General features: G+C 47.7%; 3 protein-coding genes across 4 annotated transcripts in view; all 3 read left to right on the top strand.

The window, feature by feature from the left end:
• Positions 1-8,086, top strand: part of LOC130344245 (DNA-directed RNA polymerase II subunit RPB1-like) — a 51,918-nt gene extending 43,832 nt beyond the window's left edge. For both annotated transcript variants that reach the window (XM_056554416.1, XM_056554417.1), the window contains 3 exons: positions 3,276-3,340; positions 5,260-5,326; positions 6,536-8,086. In XM_056554416.1, coding sequence (XP_056410391.1) covers positions 6,892-7,860 — 969 coding nt within the window. In that variant the 5' untranslated portion in view covers positions 3,276-3,340; positions 5,260-5,326; positions 6,536-6,891 and the 3' untranslated portion in view covers positions 7,861-8,086. The remainder of the gene's footprint in view (positions 1-3,275; positions 3,341-5,259; positions 5,327-6,535) is intronic.
• LOC130344242 (DNA-directed RNA polymerase II subunit RPB1-like) overlaps positions 1-18,388 on the top strand; it is a 101,559-nt gene extending 83,171 nt beyond the window's left edge. The window contains exon 2 of the mRNA XM_056554413.1: positions 18,332-18,388. The gene's annotated coding sequence lies outside the window, so the exon portion shown is untranslated. The remainder of the gene's footprint in view (positions 1-18,331) is intronic.
• LOC130344241 (DNA-directed RNA polymerase II subunit RPB1-like) lies at positions 433-15,461 on the top strand. The gene is made up of 2 exons (XM_056554412.1): positions 433-484; positions 13,240-15,461. The coding sequence occupies exon 2, from the start codon at positions 13,596-13,598 to the stop codon at positions 15,459-15,461; it is 1,866 nt and encodes a 621-aa protein (XP_056410387.1). The 5' UTR covers positions 433-484; positions 13,240-13,595.
• Positions 18,389-19,944: the final 1,556 nt, after the last annotated feature.

Raw genomic sequence — 19,944 nt, forward strand, 5'->3', positions numbered from 1 at the left:
CTCCCCTATCACCCATGTACACTCCTCTACACACCCAACACCTCTGTCACCCATGTACATCCCTCTGTCACCCCCTACGCCCCCTGTCACCCATGTACACAAATCTATCACCCATGTACACTCCTCTAAACCACTCTGCCACCCATGTACACTCCTCGACACTCCTGTTACCCATGTTCCCCTTTCTGCTACCTTTTTGCTCGTCAACTTTGGAATGCTCCTAATCTCTGTACCTGAGATATGGTTGTGTTATATATAAAGATGTCCATAGACGATATACTTATTAAAAACACATATATCTTCATGTATACGGGAAAGACTATGACATGTCTGCAGGTCTAAATTTTACATCTAGCCTGATTTTTATCAGTAAATAATATAAATATTAATTACCTGTTTTGTGGTTCCTTTCTTGCAGCTGACGGGGGTATATGTCACGTTCACCTTTTCACTGGTCATCAGTCATCTGTAAAAAAAGACACAGGTATGATAACATGTTCCTGATACATGCTACAGACGCTAATATATATAACACTCTAGGGCCAGAACTACTTAACTCAGGAATTATGGAAAAAGGAGTGGAAAAAGGAACTTAAAATATAATGTATATTTTTGTAAAACATTTTATCTAAATGTTTTATATAATATACAACAGTTAATCAAGTAATGGTGATATAGGCCTCTGTACACTCCTACACTCCTCTGTTACCCATGTACACTCCTCTACACCCCTCTGTCACCCATGTACACTCCTCTACACCCCTCTGTCACCCATGTACACTCCTCTACACCCCTCTGTTACACATGTTCACTCCTCTACACCGCTCTGTCAACCATGTACACCCCTCTACACCCATCTGTTACCCATTGACACTCCTCTAAGCTCCTCCGTCACCCATGTACACTCCTCTACACCCCTCTATCACCATTGTACACCCCTACACCCTTCTGTTATCCATGTATACTACTCTGCGCTCTTCTGTCACCCACGTACACTCCTCTACACCCCCAACACCTCTCTGTCACCAATGTACACCACTTTGTCACCCCCTTCGCCCCCTTTCACCCATTTACACCCATCTATCACTCATATACACTCCTCTAAACCACTCTGCCACCCATGTACACATCTCTACACCCCCAACACCCCTCTGTCACCTATGTACACCCTTCTACAACCCCGTACACCCCTCTTTCACCCCCTACGTCCCCCTGTCACCCATGTACACTACTCTATGATCCTCTGTCACCCATGTACACTCCTCTACACCCCTCTGTCACCCATGTACACTCCTCTACACCCCTCTGTAACCCATGTCCACTCCTCTACACCGCTCTGTCACCCATGTACACCCCTCTACACCCATCTGTTACCCATTTACACTCCTCTAAGTTCCTCCGTCACCCATGTACACTCCTCTACACCCCTCTATCACCAATGTACACCCCTACACCCTTCTGTTATCCATGTATACTACTCTGCGCTCCTCTGTCACCCACGTACACTCCTCTACACCCCCAACACCTCTCTGTCACCAATGTACACCACTCTGTCAACCCTTACGCCCCCTTTCACCCATTTACACCCATCTATCACTCATATACACTCCTCTAAACCACTCTGCCACCCATGTACACATCTCTACACCCCCAACACCCCTCTGTCACCTATGTACACCCCTCTATCACCCTGTACACCCCTCTTTCACCCTGTACACCCCTCTTTCACCCTCTACATCCCCCTGTCACCCATGTACACTCCTCTGTTACCCATGTACACTCCTCTACGCTCCTCTGTCACCCATGTACACTCCTCTACACTCCTCTACACTCCTCTGTTACCATGTACACTCCTCTATGCTCCCCTATTACCCATGTACACTCCTCTACACACCCAACACCTCTGTCACCCATGTACACCCCTCTGTCACAACCTACGCCCCCTTTCACCCATTTACACCCATCTATCACTCATATACACTCCTCTAAACCACTGTGCCACCCATGTACACATCTCTACACCCCCAACACCCCTCTGTCACCTGTGTACACCCTTCTATCACCCCGTACACCCCTCTTTCACCCGCTACGTCCCCCTGTCACCCATGTACACTACTCTACGATCCTCTGTCACCCATGTACACTCCTCTACACCCCTCTGTCACCCATGTACACTCCTCTACACCCCTCTGTCACCCATGTACACTCCTCTACACCGCTCTGTCACCCATGTACACCTCTCTACACCCATCTGTTACCCATTTACACTCCTCTAAGCTCCTCCGTCACCCATGTACACTCCTCTACACCCCTCTATCACCAATGTACACCCCTACACCCTTCTGTTATCCATGTATACTACTCTGCGCTCCTCTGTCACCCACGTACACTCCTCTACACCCCCAACACCTCTCTGTCACCAATGTACACCCCTCTGTCACCTACGTACACCCTTCTATCACCCCGTACACCCCTCTTTCACCCCCTACGTCCCCCTGTCACCCATGTACACTACTCTACGATCCTCTGTCACCCATGTACACTCCTCTACACCCCTCTGACACCCATGTACAATCCTCTACACCCCTCTGTCACTCATGTACACTCCCATTCACCCATCTGTTACCCATTTACACTCCTCTAAGCTCCTCCGTCACCCATGTACACTCCTCTACACCCCTCTATCACCAATGTACACCCCTACACCCTTCTGTTATCCATGTATACTACTCTGCGCTCCTCTGTCACCCATGTACACATCTCTACACCCCCAACACCCCTCAGTCACCTGTGTACACCCTTCTATCACCCCATACACCCATCTTTCACCCCCTCCTCTACACCCCTCTGATACCACTCCTCTGTTACCATATACACTCCTCTACGCTCCTCTATCACCCATGTACACTACTCTACACACCCAACACCTATCTGTCACCCATGTACACCCCTCTGTCACTCCATACACCCACTGTCACCCATGTACACCCATCTATCACCCATGTACACTCCTCGACACTCCTGTTACCCATGTTCACCTTTCTGCTACCTTTTTACTCGTCAACTTTGGAATGTTCCTAATCTCTGTACCTGAGATATGGTTGTGTTATATATAAAGCTGTCCATAGACGATATACTTATTAAAGACACATATATCTTCATGTATACGGGAAAGATTATGACATGTCTGCAGGTCTAGATTTTACATCTAGCCTGGTTGTTATCAGTAATTAATATAAATATTAATTACCTGTTTCGTGGTTCCTTTATTGCAGCTGACGGGGGTATATGTCACGTTCACCTTTTCACCGGGCATCAGTCCTCTGTAAAAAAGACACAGGTATGATAACATGTTCCTGATACATGCTGCAGACGCTAATATATATAACACTCTAGGGCCAGAACTACTTATCTCAGGAATTATGGAAAAAGGAGTGGAAAAAGGAACTTAAAATATAATGTATATTTTTGTAAAATATTTTATCTAAATGTTTTATATAATATAAAACAGTTAATCAAGTAATGGTAATGTAGGCCTCTGTACACTCCTCTTCACTCCTCTGTTACCCATGTACACTCCTCTACACCCCTCTGTCACCCATGTTCACTCCTCTACACCCTTCTGTCACCCATGTACACTCCTCTACACCGCTCTGTCACCCATATACACCCCTCTACACCCATCTGTTACCCATTTACACTCCTCTAAGCTCCTCCGTCACCAATGTACACCCCTACACCCTTCTGTTATCCATGTATACTACTCTGCGCTCCTCTTTCACCCACGTACACTCCTCTACACCCCCAACACCTCTCTGTCACCAATGTACACCACTCTGTCACCCCCTACGCCCCCTTTCACCCATTTACACCCATTTATCACTCATATACACTTCTTTAAACCACTCTGCCATCCAAGTACACATCTCTACGCCCCCAACACCCTTCTGTCACCTACATACACCCTTCTATCACCCCGTACACCCCTCTTTCACCCCCTAGGTCCCCCTGTCACCCATGTGCACTTCTCTACGATCCTCTGTCACCCATGTACACTCCTCTACACCCCTCTGTCACTCATGTACACTCCTCTACACCCCTCTGTCACCCATGTACACCCCTCTACACCCATCTGTTACCCATTAACACTCCTCTAAGCTCCTCCGTCACCCATGTACACTCCTCAACACCCTGCTATCACCAATGTACACCCCTACACCCTTCTGTTATCCATGTATACTACTCTGCGCTCCTCTGTCACCCATGTACACATCTCTACACCCCCAACACCCCTCTGTCACCCATGTACACTCCTCTTCACTCCTCTGTTACCCATGTACACTCCTCTACACCCCTCTGTCACCCATGTACACTCCTCTACACCCCTCTGTCATCCATGTATACTCCACTACACCACTCTGTCACCTATGTACACCCCTCTACACCCATCTGTTACCTATTTACACTCCTCTAAGCTCCTCCGTCACCCATGTACACTCCTCTACACCCCTCTTTAACCAATGTACACCCCTACACCCTTCTGTTATCCATGTATACTACTCTGCGCTCCTCTGTCACCCACGTACACTCCTCTACACCCCCAACACCTCTCTGTCACCAATGTACACCACTCTGTCACCCACTATGCCCCCTTTCACCCATTTACACCCATCTATAACTCATATACACTCCTCTGAACCACTCTGCCACCCATATACACACCTCTACACCCCCAACACCCCTCTGTCACCTATGTACACCCCTCTATCACCCCGTACACTCCTCTTTAACCCCCTACGTCCCCCTTTCACCCATGTACACTCCTCTGTTACCCATGTACACTCCTCTACGCTCCTCTGTCACCCATGTACACTCCTCTACACTCCTCTGTTATCATGTACACTCCTCTATGCTCCCCTATTACCCATGTACACTCCTCTACACACCCAACACCTCTGTCACACATGTACACCCCTCTGTCACACATGTACACTCCTCGACACTGCTGTTACCAATGTTCCCCTTTCTGCTACCTTTTTACTCGTCAACTTTGGAATGTTCCTAATCTCTGTACCTGAGATATGGTTGTGTTATATATAAAGCTGTCCATAGACGATATACTTATTAAAAACCCATATATCTTCATATATACGGGAAAGACTATGACATGTCTGCAGGTCTAGATTTTACATCTAGCCTGATTGTTATCAGTAATTATTATAAATATTAATTACCTGTTTCGTGGTTCCTTTCTTGCAGCTGACGGGGGTATATGTCACGTTCACCTTTCCACCGGGCATCAGTCATCTGTAAAAAAAAGACACAGGTATGATAACATGTTCCTGATACATGCTACAGACGCTAATATATATAACACTCTAGGGCCAGAACTACTTATCTCAGGAATTATGGAAAAAGGAGTGGAAAAAGGAACTTAAAATATAATGTATATTTTTGTAAAATATTTTATCTAAATGTTTTATATAATATACAACAGTTAATCAAGTAATGGTAATGTAGGCCTCTGTACACTCCTCTGTTAACCATGTACACTCCTCTACACCCCTCTGTCACCCATGAATACTCCTCTACACCCCTCTGTCACCCATGTACACTCCTCTACACCCCTCTGTCACCCATGTACACTCCTCTACACCCCTCTGTCACCCATGTACACCCCTCTACACCCATCTGTTACCCATTTACACTCCTCTACACTCCTCCGTCACCCATGTACACTCCTCTACACCCCTCTATCACCAATGTACACCCCTACACCCTTCTGTTATCCATGTATACTACTCTGCGCTCCTCTGTCACCCACGTACACTCCTCCACACCCCCAACACCTCTCTGTCACCAATGTACACCACTCTGTCACCCCCTACGCCCCCTTTCACCCATTTACACCCATCTATCACTCATATACACTCCTTTAAACCACTCTGCCGCCCAAGTACACATCTCTACACCCCCAACACACCTCTGTCACCTATGTACAAACTTCTATCACCCGTACACCCCTCTTTCACCCCCTACGTCCCCCTGTCACCCATTTACACTACTCTACGATCCTCTGTCACCCATGTACACTCCTCTTCACCCCTCTGGGACCACTCCTCTGTTACCATGTACACTCCTCTATGCTCCTCTATCACCCATGTACACTCCTCTACACACCCAACACCTCTCTGTCACCCATGTACACCCCTCTGTCACTACCTACGCCCACTGTCACCCATGTACACCCATCTATCACCCATGTACACTCCTCGACACTCCTGTTACCCATGTTCACCTTTCTGCTACCTTTTTACTCGTCAACTTTGGAATGTTCCTAATCTCTGTACCTGAGATATGGTTGTGTTATATATAAAGCTGTCCATAGACGATATACTTATTAAAAGCACATATATCTTCATGTATACGGGAAAGACTATGATATGTCTGCAGGTCTAGATTTTACATCTAGCCTGATTGTTATCAGTAATTAATATAAATATTAATTACCTGTTTCGTGGTTCCTTTCTTGCAGCTGACGGGGGTATATGTCACGTTCACCTTTTCACCGGGCATCAGTCTTCTGTAAAAAAGACACAGGTATGATAACATGTTCCTGATACATGCTACAGACGCTAATATATATAACACTCTAGGGCCAGAACTACTTATCTCAGGAATTATGGAAAAAGGGGTGGAAAAAGGAACTTAAAATATAATGTATATTTTTGTAAAATATTTTATCTAAATGTTTTATATAATATACAACAGTTAATCAAGTAATGGTAATGTAGGCCTCTGTACACTCCTCTACACTCCTCTGTTACCCATGTACACTCCTCTACACCCCTCTGTCACCCATGTACACTCCTCTACACCCCTCTGTCACCCATGTACACTCCTCTACACCCCTCTGTCACCCATGTACACTCCTCTACACCCCTCTGTCACCCATGTACACTCCTCTACACCCCTCTGTCACCCATGTACACTCCTCTACACCCCTCTGTCACCCATGTACACTCCTCTACACCCCTCTGTCACCAATGTACACCACTCTGTCACCCCCTACGCCCCCTTTCACCCATTTACACCCATCTATCACTCATATACACTCCTCTAAACCACTCTGCCACCCATGTACACATCTCTACACCCCCAACACCCCTCTGTCACCTACGTACACCCTTCTCTCACCCCGTACACCCCTCTTTCACCCCCTACGTCCCCCTGTCACCCATGTACACTACTCTACGATCCTCTGTCACCCATGTACACTCCTCTACACCCCTCTGTCACCCATGTACACTCCTCTACACCCCTCTGTCACCCATGTACACCCCTCAACACCCATCTGTTACCCATTTACACTCCTCTAAGCTCCTCCGTCACCCATGTACACTCCTCTACACCCTGCTATCACCAAAGTACACATCTACACCCTTCTGTTATCCATGTATACTACTCTGCGCTCCTCTGTCACCCACGTACACTCCTCTACACCCCCAACACCTCTCCGTCACCAATGTACACCACTCTGTCACCCCTACGCCCCCTTTCACCCATTTACACCCATTTATCACTCATATACACTCCTCTAAACCACTCTGCCACCCATGTACAAATATCTACACCCCCAACACCCTTCTGTCACCTACATACACCCTTCTATCACCCCTCTTTCACCCCCTACGTCCCCCTGTCACCCATGTACACTACTCTATGATCCTCTGTCACCCATGTACACTCCTCTACACCCCTCTGTCACCCATGTACACTCCTCTACACCCCTCTGTCACCCATGTACACTCCTCTACACTGCTCTGTCACCCATGTACACCCCTCTACACCCATTTGTAACCCATTTACTTTCCTCTAAGCTCCTCCGTCACCCATGTACACTCCTCTACACTCCTCTATCACCAATGTACACCCCTACTCCCTTCTGTTATCCATGTATACTACTCTGCGCTCCTCTGTCACCCACGTACACTCCTCTACACCCCCAACACCTCTCTGTCTCCAATGTACACCACTCTGTCACCCCCTATGCCCCCTTACACCCATTTACACCCATCTATCACTCATATACACTCCTAAACCACTCTGCCAACCATGTACACATCTCTACACCCCCAACACCCATCTGTCACCTATGTACACCCTTCTATCAGCCCGTACACCCCTCTTTCACCCCCTATGTCCCCCTGTCACCCATGTACACTACTCTACGATCCTCTGTCAACCATGTACACTCCTCTACACCCCTCTGTCACCCATGTATACTCCTCTACACCCCTCTGTCACCCATGTACACTCCTCTACACCGCTTTGTCACCCATGTACACCCCTCTACACCCATCTGTTACCCATTTACACTCCTCTAAGCTCCTCAGTTACCCATGTACACTCCTCTACACCCATCTATCACCCATGTACATTCCTCGACACTCCTGTTACCCATGTTCACCTTTCTGCTACCTTTTTACTCATCAACTTTGGAATGTTCCTAATCTCTGTACCTGAGATATGGTTGTGTTATATATAAAGCTGTCCATAGACGATATACTTATTAAAAACACATATATCTTCATGTATACGGGAAAGACTATGACATGTCTGCAGGTCTAGATTTTACATATAGCCTGATTGTTATCAGTAATTAATATAAATATTAATTACCTGTTTCGTGGTTCTTTTCTTGCAGCTGACGCGGGTATATGTCACGTTCACCTTTTCACCGGGCATCAGTCCTCTGTAAAAAAGACACAGGTATGATAACATGTTCCTGATACATGCTACAGACGCTAATATATATAACACTCTAGGGCCAGAACTACTTATCTCAGGAATTATGGAAAAAGGAGTGGAAAAAGGAACTCAAAATATAATGTATATTTTTGTTCAATATTTTATCTAAATGTTTTATATAATATATAACAGTTAATCAAGTAGTGGTAATGTAGGCCTCTGTACACTCCTCTTCACTCCTCTGTTACCCATGTACACTCCTCTACACCCCTCTGTCACCCATGTACACTCCTCTACACCCCTCTGTCACCCATGTACACTCCTCTACACCCCTATGTCACCCGTATACACTCCTCTACACCGCTCTGTCACCCATGTACACCCCTCTACACCCATCTGTTACCCATTTACACTCCTCTAAGCTTCTCCGTCACCCATGTACACTCCTCTACACCCTTCTATCACCAATGTACACCCCTACACCCTTCTGTTATCCATGTATACTACTCTGCGCTCCTATGTCACCCACGTACACTCCTCTACACCCCCAACACCTCTCTGTCACCAATGTACACCACTCAGTCATCCCCTACGCCCCCTTTCACCCATTTACACCAATCTATCACTCATATACACTCCTCTAAACCACTCTGCCACCCATGTACACATCTCTACACCCCAACACCCCTCTGTCACCTACATACACCCTTCTATCACCCCGTACACCCCTCTTTCACCCCTACGTCCCCCTGTCAACCATGTACACTACTCTACGATCCTCTGTCACCCATGTAAACTCCTCTACACCCCTCTGTCACCCATGTACACTCCTCTACACCGCTCTGTCACCCATGTACACCCTTCTACACCCATCTGTTACCCATTTACACTCCTCTAAGCTCCTCCGTCACCCATGTACACTCCTCTACAGCCCTCTATCACCAATGTACACCCCTACACCCTTCTGTTATCCATGTATACTACTCTGCGCTCCTCTGTCACCCACGTACACTCCTCCACACCCCCAACACCCCTCTGTCACCTATGTACACCCTTCTATCACCCCGTACACCCCTCTTTCACCCCCTATGTCCCCCTGTCACCCATGTACACTACTCTATGATCCTCTGTCACCCATGTACACTCCTCTACACCCCTCTGTCACCCATGTACACTCCTCTACACCTATCTGTCACACATGTACACTCCTCTATACCGCTCTGTCACCCCTTGTACACCCCTCTACACCCATCTGTTACCCTTTTACACTCCTCTAAGCTCCTCCGTCACCCATGTACACTCCTCTACACCCCTCTATCACCAATGTACACCCCTACACCCTTCTGTTATCTATGTATACTACTCTGCGCTCCTCTGTCACCCACGTACACTCCTCTACACCCCCAACACCCCTCTATCACCAATGTACACCCCTACACCCTTCTGTTATCCATGTATACTACTCTACGATCCTCTGTCACCCATGTACACTCCTCTACACCCCTCTGTCACCCATGTACACTCCTCTACACCCCTCTGTCACCCATGTACACCCCTCTACACCCATCTGTTACCCATTTACACTCCTCTAAGCTCCTCCGTCACCCATGTACACTCCTCTAAACCCTTCTATCACCAATGTACACCCCTACACCCTTCTGTTATTCATGTATACTACTCTGCGCTCCTATGTCACCCACGTACACTCCTCTACACCCCCAACACCTCTCCGTCACCAATGTACACCACTCTGTCACCCCCTTCGCCCCCTTTCACCCATTAACACCCATCTATCACTCATATACACTCCTCTAAACCACCCTGCCACCCATGTACATATCTCTACACCCCCAACACCCCTCTGTCACCTGTGTACACCCTTCTATCACCCCGTACACCCCTCTTTCACCCCCTATGTCCCCCTGTCACCCATGTACACTACTCTATGATCCTCTGTCACCCATGTACACTCCTCTACACCCCTCTTTCACCCATGTACACTCCTCTACACCCCTCTGTCACCCATGTCCACTCCTCTACACCGCTCTGTCACCCATGTACACCCCTCTACACCCATCTGTTACCCATTTACACTCCTCTAAGCTCCTCCGTCACCCATGTACACTCCTCTACACCCCTCTATCACCAATGTACACCCCTACACCCTTCTGTTATCCATGTATACTACTCTGCGCTCCTCTGTCACCCAAGTACACTCCTCTACACCCCCAACACCTCTCTGTCACCAATGTACACCACTCTGTCACCCCCTACGCCCCCTTTCACCCATTTACACCCATCTATCACTCATATACACTCCTCTAAACCACTCTGCCACCCATGTACACATCTCTACACCCCCAACACCCCTCTGTCACCTATGTACACCCTTCTATCACCCCGTACACCCCTCTTTCACCCCCTACGTCCACTGTCACCCATGCACACTACTCTACGATCCTCTGTCACCCATGTACACTCCTCTACACCCCTCTGTCACCCATGTACACCCCTCTACACCCCTCTGTCACCCATGTACACCCCTCTACACCCATCTGTTACCCATTTACACTCCTCTAAGCTCCTCCGTCACCCATGTACACTCCTCTACACCCCTCTATCACCAATGTACACTCCTACACCCTTCTGTTATCCATGTATACTACTCTGCGCTCCTCTGTCACCCACGTACACTCCTCTACACTCCAAACACCTCTCTGTCACCAATGTACACCACTCTGTCACCCCCTACGCCCCCTTTTACCCATTTACACCCATCTATCACTCATATACACTCCTCTGAACCACTCTGCCACCCATGTACACACCTCTACACCCCCAACACCCCTTTGTCACCAATGTACACCACTTTGTCACCCCCTACGCCCCCTTTCACCCATTTACACCCATCTATCACTCATATATACTCTTCTGAACCACTCTGCCACCCATGTACACACCTCTACACCCTCAACACCCCTCTGTCACCTATGTACACCCCTCTATCACCCCGTACACCCCTCTTTCACCCCCTACGTCCCCCTGTCACCCATGTACACTACTCTACGATCCTCTGTCACCCATGTACACTCCTCTACACCCCTCTGTCACCCATGTACACTCCTCTACACCCCTCTGTCACCCATGTACACTCCTCTACACCGCTCTGTCACCCATGTACAACCCTCTACACCCATCTGTTACCCATTTACACTCCTCGAAGCTCCTCCGTCACCCATGTACACTCCTCTACAGCCCTCTATCACCAATGTACACCCCTACACCCTTCTGTTATCCATGTATACTACTCTGCGCTCCTCTGTCACCCACGTACACTCCTCTACACCCCCAACACCTCTCTGTCACCAATGTACACCACTCTGTCACCCCCTACGCCCCCTTTCACCCATTTACACCAATCTATCACTCATATACACTCCTCTAAACCACTCTGCCACCCATGTACACATCTCTACACCCCAACACCCCTCTGTCACCTACGTACACCCTTCTATCACCCCGTACACCCCTCTTTCACCCCTACGTCCCCCTGTCACCCATGTACAGTACTCTACGATCCTCTGTCACCCATATACACTCCTCTACACCCCTCTGTCACCCATGTACACTCCCCTACACCCCTTTGTCACCCATGTACACCCCTCTACACCCATCTGTTACCCCTTTACACTCCTCTAAGCTCCTCCGTCACCCATGTACACTCCTCTACACCCTTCTATCACCAATGTACACCCCTACACCCTTCTGTTATCCATGTATACTACTCTGCGCTCCTCTGTCACCCACGTACACTCCTCTACACCCCCAACACCTCTCTTTCACCAATGTACACCACTCTGTCACCCCCTACGCCCCCTTTCACCCATTTACACCCATCTATCACTCATATACACTCCTCTGAACCACTCTGCCACCCATGTACACACCTCTACACCCCCAACACCCCTCTGTCACCTATGTACACCCCTCTATCACCCCGTACACCCCTCTTTCACCCCCTACGTCCCCTTGTCACCCATGTACACTCCTCTACACCCCTCTGACACCACTCCTCTGTTACCATGTACACTCCTCTACACTCCTTTATCACCCATGTACACTCCTCTACACACCCAACACCTCTCTGTCACCCATGTTCCCCCCTCTGTTACTCCCTACGCCCACTGTCACCCATGTACACCCATCTATCACCCATGTACACTCCTCGACACTCCTGTTACCCATGTTCACCTTTCTGCTACCTTTTTACTGGTCAACTTTGGAATGTTCCTAATCTCTGTACCTGAGATATGGTTGTGTTATATATAAAGCTGTCCATAGACGATATACTTATTAAAAACACATATATCTTCATGTATACGGCAAAGACTATGACATGTCTGCAGGTCTAGATTTTACATCTAGCCTGATTGTTATCAGTAATTAATATAAATATTAATTACCTGTTTCGTGGTTCCTTTCTTGCAGCTAACGGGGGTATATGACACGTTCACCTTTTCACCGGGCATTAGTCCTCTGTAAAAAAGACACAGGTATGATAACATGTTCCTGATACATGCTACAGACGCTAATATATATAACACTCTAGGGCCAGAACTACTTATCTCAGGAATTATAGAAAAAGGAGTGGAAAAAGGAACTTAAAATATAATGTATATTTTTGTAATATATTTTATCTAAATGTTTTATATAATATACAACAGTTAATCAAGTAATGGTAATGTAGGCCTCTGTACACTCCTCTTCACTCCTCTGTCACCCATGTACACTCCTCTACACCGCTCTGTCACCCATGTACACCCCTCTACACCCATCTGTTACCCATGTACACTCCTCTAAGCTCCTCCGTCACCCATGTACACTCCTCTACACCCTTCTATCACCAATGTACACCCCTACACCCTTCTGTTATCCATGTATACTACTCTGCGCTCCTCTGCCACCCACGTACACTCCTCTACACCCCCAACACCTCTCTGTCACCAATTTACACCACTCTGTCACCCCCTACGCCCCCTTTCACCCATTTACACCAATCTATCACTCATATACACTCCTCTAAACCACTCTGCCACCCATGTACACATCTCTACACCCCAACACCCCTCTGTCACCTACGTACACCCTTCTATCACCCCGTACACCCCTCTTTCACCCCTACGTCCCCCTGTCACCCATGTACACTACTCTACGATCCTCTGTCACCCATGTACACTCCTCTACACCCCTCTGTCATCCATGTACACTCCTCTACACCCCTTTGTCACCCATGTACACCCCTCTACACCCATCTGTTACCCATTTACACTCCTCTAAGCTCCTCCGTCACCCATGTACACTCCTCTACACCCTTCTATCACCAATGTACACCCCTACACCCTTCTGTTATCCATGTATACTACTCTGCGCTCCTCTGTCACCCACGTACACTCCTCTACACCCCCAACACCTCTCTGTCACCAATGTACACCACTCTGTCACCCCCTACGCCCCCTTTCACCCATTTACACCCATCTATCACTCATATACACTCCTCTGAACCACTCTGCCACCCATGTACACACCTCTACACCCCCAACACCCCTCTGTCACCTATGTACACCCCTCTATCACCCCGTACACCCCTCTTTCACCCCCTACGTCCCCTTGTCACCCATGTACACTACTCTACGATCCTCTGTCACCCATGTACACTCCTCTACACCCCTCTGTCACCCATGTACACTCCTCTACACCCCTCTGTCACCCATGTACACTCCTCTACACCGCTCTGTCACCCATGTACACATCTCTACAACCCCAACACCCCCCTGTCAACTGTGTACACCCTTCTATCACCCCGTACACCCCTCTTTCACCACCTACGTCCCCCTGTCACCCATGTACACTACTCTATGATCCTCTGTCACCCATGTAAACTCCTCTACACCCCTCTGTCACCCATGTACACTCCTCTACACCCCTCTGTCACCCATGTACACTCCTCTACACCGCTCTGTCACCCATGTACACCCCTCTACACCCATCTGTTACCCATTTACACTCCTCTAAGCTCCTCCGTCACCCATGTACACTCCTCTACACCCCTCTATCACCAATGTACACCCCTACACCCTTCTGTTATCCATGTATACTACTCTGCGCTCCTCTGTCACCCACGTACACTCCTCTACACCCCCAACACCTCTCTGTCACCAATGTACGCCACTCTGTCACACCCTACGCCCCCTTTCACCCTTTTAAACCCATCTATCACTCATATACACTCCTCTAAACCACTCTGCCACCCATGTACACACCTCTACACCCCCAACACCCCTCTGTCACCTATGTACACCCCTCTATCACCCCGTACACCCCTCTTTCACCCCCTACGTCCCCTTGTCACCCATGTACACTACTCTACGATCCTCTGTCACCCATGTACACTCCTCTACACCCCTCTGACACCACTCCTCTGTTACCATGTACACTCCTCTACGCTCCTCTATCACCCATGTACACTCCTCTACACACCCAACACCTCTCTGTCACCCATGTCCCCCCTCTGTTACTCCCTACGCCCACTGTCACCCATGTACACCCATCTATCACCAATGTACACTCCTCGACACTCCTGTTACCCATGTTCACCTTTCTGCTACCTTTTTACTCGTCAACTTTGGAATGTTCCTAATCTCTGTACCTGAGATATGGTTGTGTTATATATAAAGCTGTCCATAGACGATATACTTATTAAAAACACATATTTTCATGTATACGGGAAAGACTATGACATGTCTGCAGGTCTAGATTTTACATCTAGCCTGATTGTTATCAGTAATTAATATAAATATTAATTACCTGTTTCGTGGTTCCTTTCTTGCAGCTGACGGGGGTATATGACACGTTCACCTTTTCACCGGGCATTAGTCCTCTGTAAAAAAGACACAGGTATGATAACATGTTCCTGATACATGCTACAGACGCTAATATATATAACACTCTAGGGCCAGAACTACTTATCTCAGGAATTATAGAAAAAGGAGTGGAAAAAGGAACTTAAAATATAATGTATATTTTTGTAATATATTTTATCTAAATGTTTTATATAATATACAACAGTTAATCAAGTAATGGTAATGTAGGCCTCTGTACACTCCTCTTCACTCCTCTGTTACCCATGTACACTCCTCTACACCCCTCTGTCACCCATGTACACTCCTCTACACCCCTCTGTCACCCATGTACACTCCTCTACACCCCTCTGTCACCCATGTACACTCCTCTACACCGCTCTGTCACCCATGTACACCCCTCTACACCCATCTGTTACCCATGTACACTCCTCTAAGCTCCTCCGTCACCCATGTACACTCCTCTACACCCTTCTATCACCAATGTACACCCCTAAACCCTTCTGTTATCCATGTATACTACTCTGTGCTCCTCTGCCACCCACGTACACTCCTCTACACCCCCAACACCTCTCTGTCACCAATTTACACCACTCTGTCACCCCCTACGCCCCCTTTCACCCATTTACACCAATCTATCACTCATATACACTCCTCTAAACCACTCTGCCACCCATGTACACATCTCTACACCCCAACACCCCTCTGTCACCTACGTACACCCTTCTATCACCCCGTACACCCCTCTTTCACCCCTACGTCCCCCTGTCACCCATGTACACTACTCTACGATCCTCTGTCACCCATGTACACTCCTCTACACCCCTCTGTCACCCATGTACACTCCTCTACACCCCTTTGTCACCCATGTACACCCCTCTACACCCATCTGTTACCCATTTACACTCCTCTAAGCTCCTCCGTCACCCATGTACACTCCTCTACACCCTTCTATCACCAATGTACACCCCTACACCCTTCTGTTATCCATGTATACTACTCTGCGCTCCTCTGTCACCCACGTACACTCCTCTACACCCCCAACACCTCTCTGTCACCAATGTACACCACTCTGTCACCCCCTACGCCCCCTTTCACCCATTTACACCCATCTATCACTCATATACACTCCTCTGAACCACTCTGCCACCCATGTACACACCTCTACACCCCCCAACACCCCTCTGTCACCTATGTACACCCCTCTATCACCCCGTACACCCCTCTTTCACCCCCTACGTCCCCTTGTCACCCATGTACACTACTCTACGATCCTCTGTCACCCATGTACACTCCTCTACACCCCTCTGTCACCCATGTACACTCCTCTACACCCCTCTGTCACCCATGTACACTCCTCTACACCCCTCTGTCACCCATGTACACTCCTCTACACCGCTCTGTCACCCATGTACACCCCTCTACACCCATCTGTTACCCATGTACACTCCTCTAAGCTCCTCCGTCACCCATGTACACTCCTCTACACCCTTCTATCACCAATGTACACCCCTACACCCTTCTGTTATCCATGTATGCTCCTCTGCCACCCACGTACACTCCTCTACACCCCCAACACCTCTCTGTCACCAATTTACACCACTCTGTCACCCCCTACGCCCCCTTTCACCCATTTACACCAATCTATCACTCATATACACTCCTCTAAACCACTCTGCCAACCAATTACACATCTCTACACCCCAACACCCCTCTGTCACCTACGTACACCCTTCTATCACCCCGTACACCCCTCTTTCACCCCTACGTCCCCCTGTCACCCATGTACACTACTCTACGATCCTCTGTCATCCATGTACACTCCTCTACACCCCTCTGTCACCCATGTACACTCCTCTACACCCCTTTGTCACCCATGTACACCCCTCTACACCCATCTTTTACCCATTTACACTCCTCTAAGCTCCTCCGTCACCCATGTACACTCCTCTACACCCTTCTATCACCAATGTACACCCCTACACCCTTCTGTTATCCATGTATACTACTCTGCGCTCCTCTGTCACCCACGTACACTCCTCTACACCCCCAACACCTCTCTGTCACCAATGTACACCACTCTGTCGCCCCCTACGTCCCCTTTCACCCATTTTTACCCATCTATCACTCATATACACTCCTCTAAACCACTCTGCCACCCATGTACACACCTCTACACCCCCAACACCACTCTGTCACCTATGTACACCCCTCTATCACCCCGTACACCCCTCTTTCACCCCCTACGTCCCCTTGTCACCCATGTACACTACTCTACGATCCTCTGTCACCCATGTACACTCCTCTACACCCCTCTGACACCACTCCTCTGTTACCATGTACACTCCTCTACGCTCCTCTATCACCCATGTACACTCCTCTACACACCCAACACCTCTCTGTCACCCATGTTCCCCCCTCTGTTACTCCCTACGCCCACTGTCACCCATGTACACCCATCTATCACCCATGTACACTCCTCGACACTCCTGTTACCCATGTTCACCTTTCTGCTACCTTTTTACTCGTCAACTTTGGAATGTTCCTAATCTCTGTACCTGAGATATGGTTGTGTTATATATAAAGCTGTCCATAGACGATATACTTATTAAAAAAACACATATATCTTCATGTATACGGGAAAGACTATGACATGTCTGGAGGTCTAGATTTTACATCTAGCCTGATTGTTATCAGTAATTAATATAAATATTAATTACCTGTTTCGTGGTTCCTTTCTTGCAGCTAACGGGGGTATATGACACGTTCACCTTTTCACCGGGCATTAGTCCTCTGTAAAAAAGACACAGGTATGATAACATGTTCCTGATACATGCTACAGACGCTGATATATATAACACTCTAGGGCCAGAACTACTTATCTCAGGAATTATAGAAAAAGGAGTGGAAAAAGGAACTTAAAATATAATGTATACTTTTGTAATATATTTTATCTAAATGTTTTATATAATATACAACAGTTAATCAAGTAATGGTAATGTAGGCGTACACTCCTCTTCACTCCTCTGTTACCCATGTACAGTCCTCTACACCCCTCTGTCACCCATGTACACTCCTCTACACCCCTTTGTCACCCATTTACACCCCTCTACACCCATCTGTTACCCATTTACACTCCTCTAAGCTCCTCCGTCACCCAGGTAAACTCCTCTACACCCTTCTATCACCAATGTACACCCCTACACCCTTCTGTTATCCATGTATACTACTCTGCGCTCCTCTGTCACCCACATACACTCCTCTACACCCCCAACACCTCTCTGTCACCAATGTACACCACTCTGTCACCCCCTACGCCCCCTTTCACCCATTTACACCCATCTATCACTCATATACACTCCTCTGAACCACTCTGCCACCCATGTACACACCTCTACACCCCCAACACCCCTCTGTCACCTATGTACACCCCTCTATCACCCCGTACACCCCTCTTTCACCCCCTACGTCCCCTTGTCACCCATGTACACTACTCTACACCCCTCTGACACCACTCCTCTGTTACCATGTACACTCCTCTACGCTCCTCTATCACCCATGTACACTCCTCTACACACCCAACACCTCTCTGTCACCCATGTTCCCCCCTCTGTTACTCCCTACGCCCACTGTCACCCATGTACACCCATCTATCACCCATGTACACTCCTCGACACTCCTGTTACCTATGTTCACCTTTCTGCTACCTTTTTACTCGTCAACTTTGGAATGTTCCTAATCTCTGTACCTGAGATATGGTTGTGTTATATATAAAGCTGTCCATAGACGATATACTTATTAAAAACACATATATCTTCATGTATACGGGAAAGACTATGACATGTCTGCAGGTCTAGATTTTACATCTAGCCTGATTGTTATCAGTAATTAATATAAATATTAATTACCTGTTTCGTGGTTCCTTTCTTGCAGCTAACGGGGGTATATGACACGTTCACCTTTTCACCGGGCATTAGTCCTCTGTAAAAAAGACACAGGTATGATAACATGTTCCTGATACATGCTACAGACGCTAATATATATAACACTCTAGGGCCAGAACTACTTATCTCAGGAATTATAGAAAAAAGAGTGGAAAAAGGAACTTAAAATATAATGTATATTTTTGTAATATATTTTATCTAAATGTTTTATATAATATACAACAGTTAATCAAGTAATGGTAATGTAGGCCTCTGTACACTCCTCTTCACTCCTCTGTTACCCATGTACACTCCTCTACACCCCTCTGTCACCCATGTACACTCCTCTACAC

Source organism: Hyla sarda, unplaced genomic scaffold (genome assembly GCF_029499605.1).
Source record: "Hyla sarda isolate aHylSar1 unplaced genomic scaffold, aHylSar1.hap1 scaffold_710, whole genome shotgun sequence".
Lineage (NCBI taxonomy): Eukaryota > Metazoa > Chordata > Amphibia > Anura > Hylidae > Hyla > Hyla sarda.

Excerpts from the sequence above, each read along its gene's own strand:
- LOC130344241 (XM_056554412.1), top strand. The coding sequence starts at position 13,596 with ATGTACACTCCTCTAAGCTCCTCCGTCACCCATGTACACTCCTCTACA.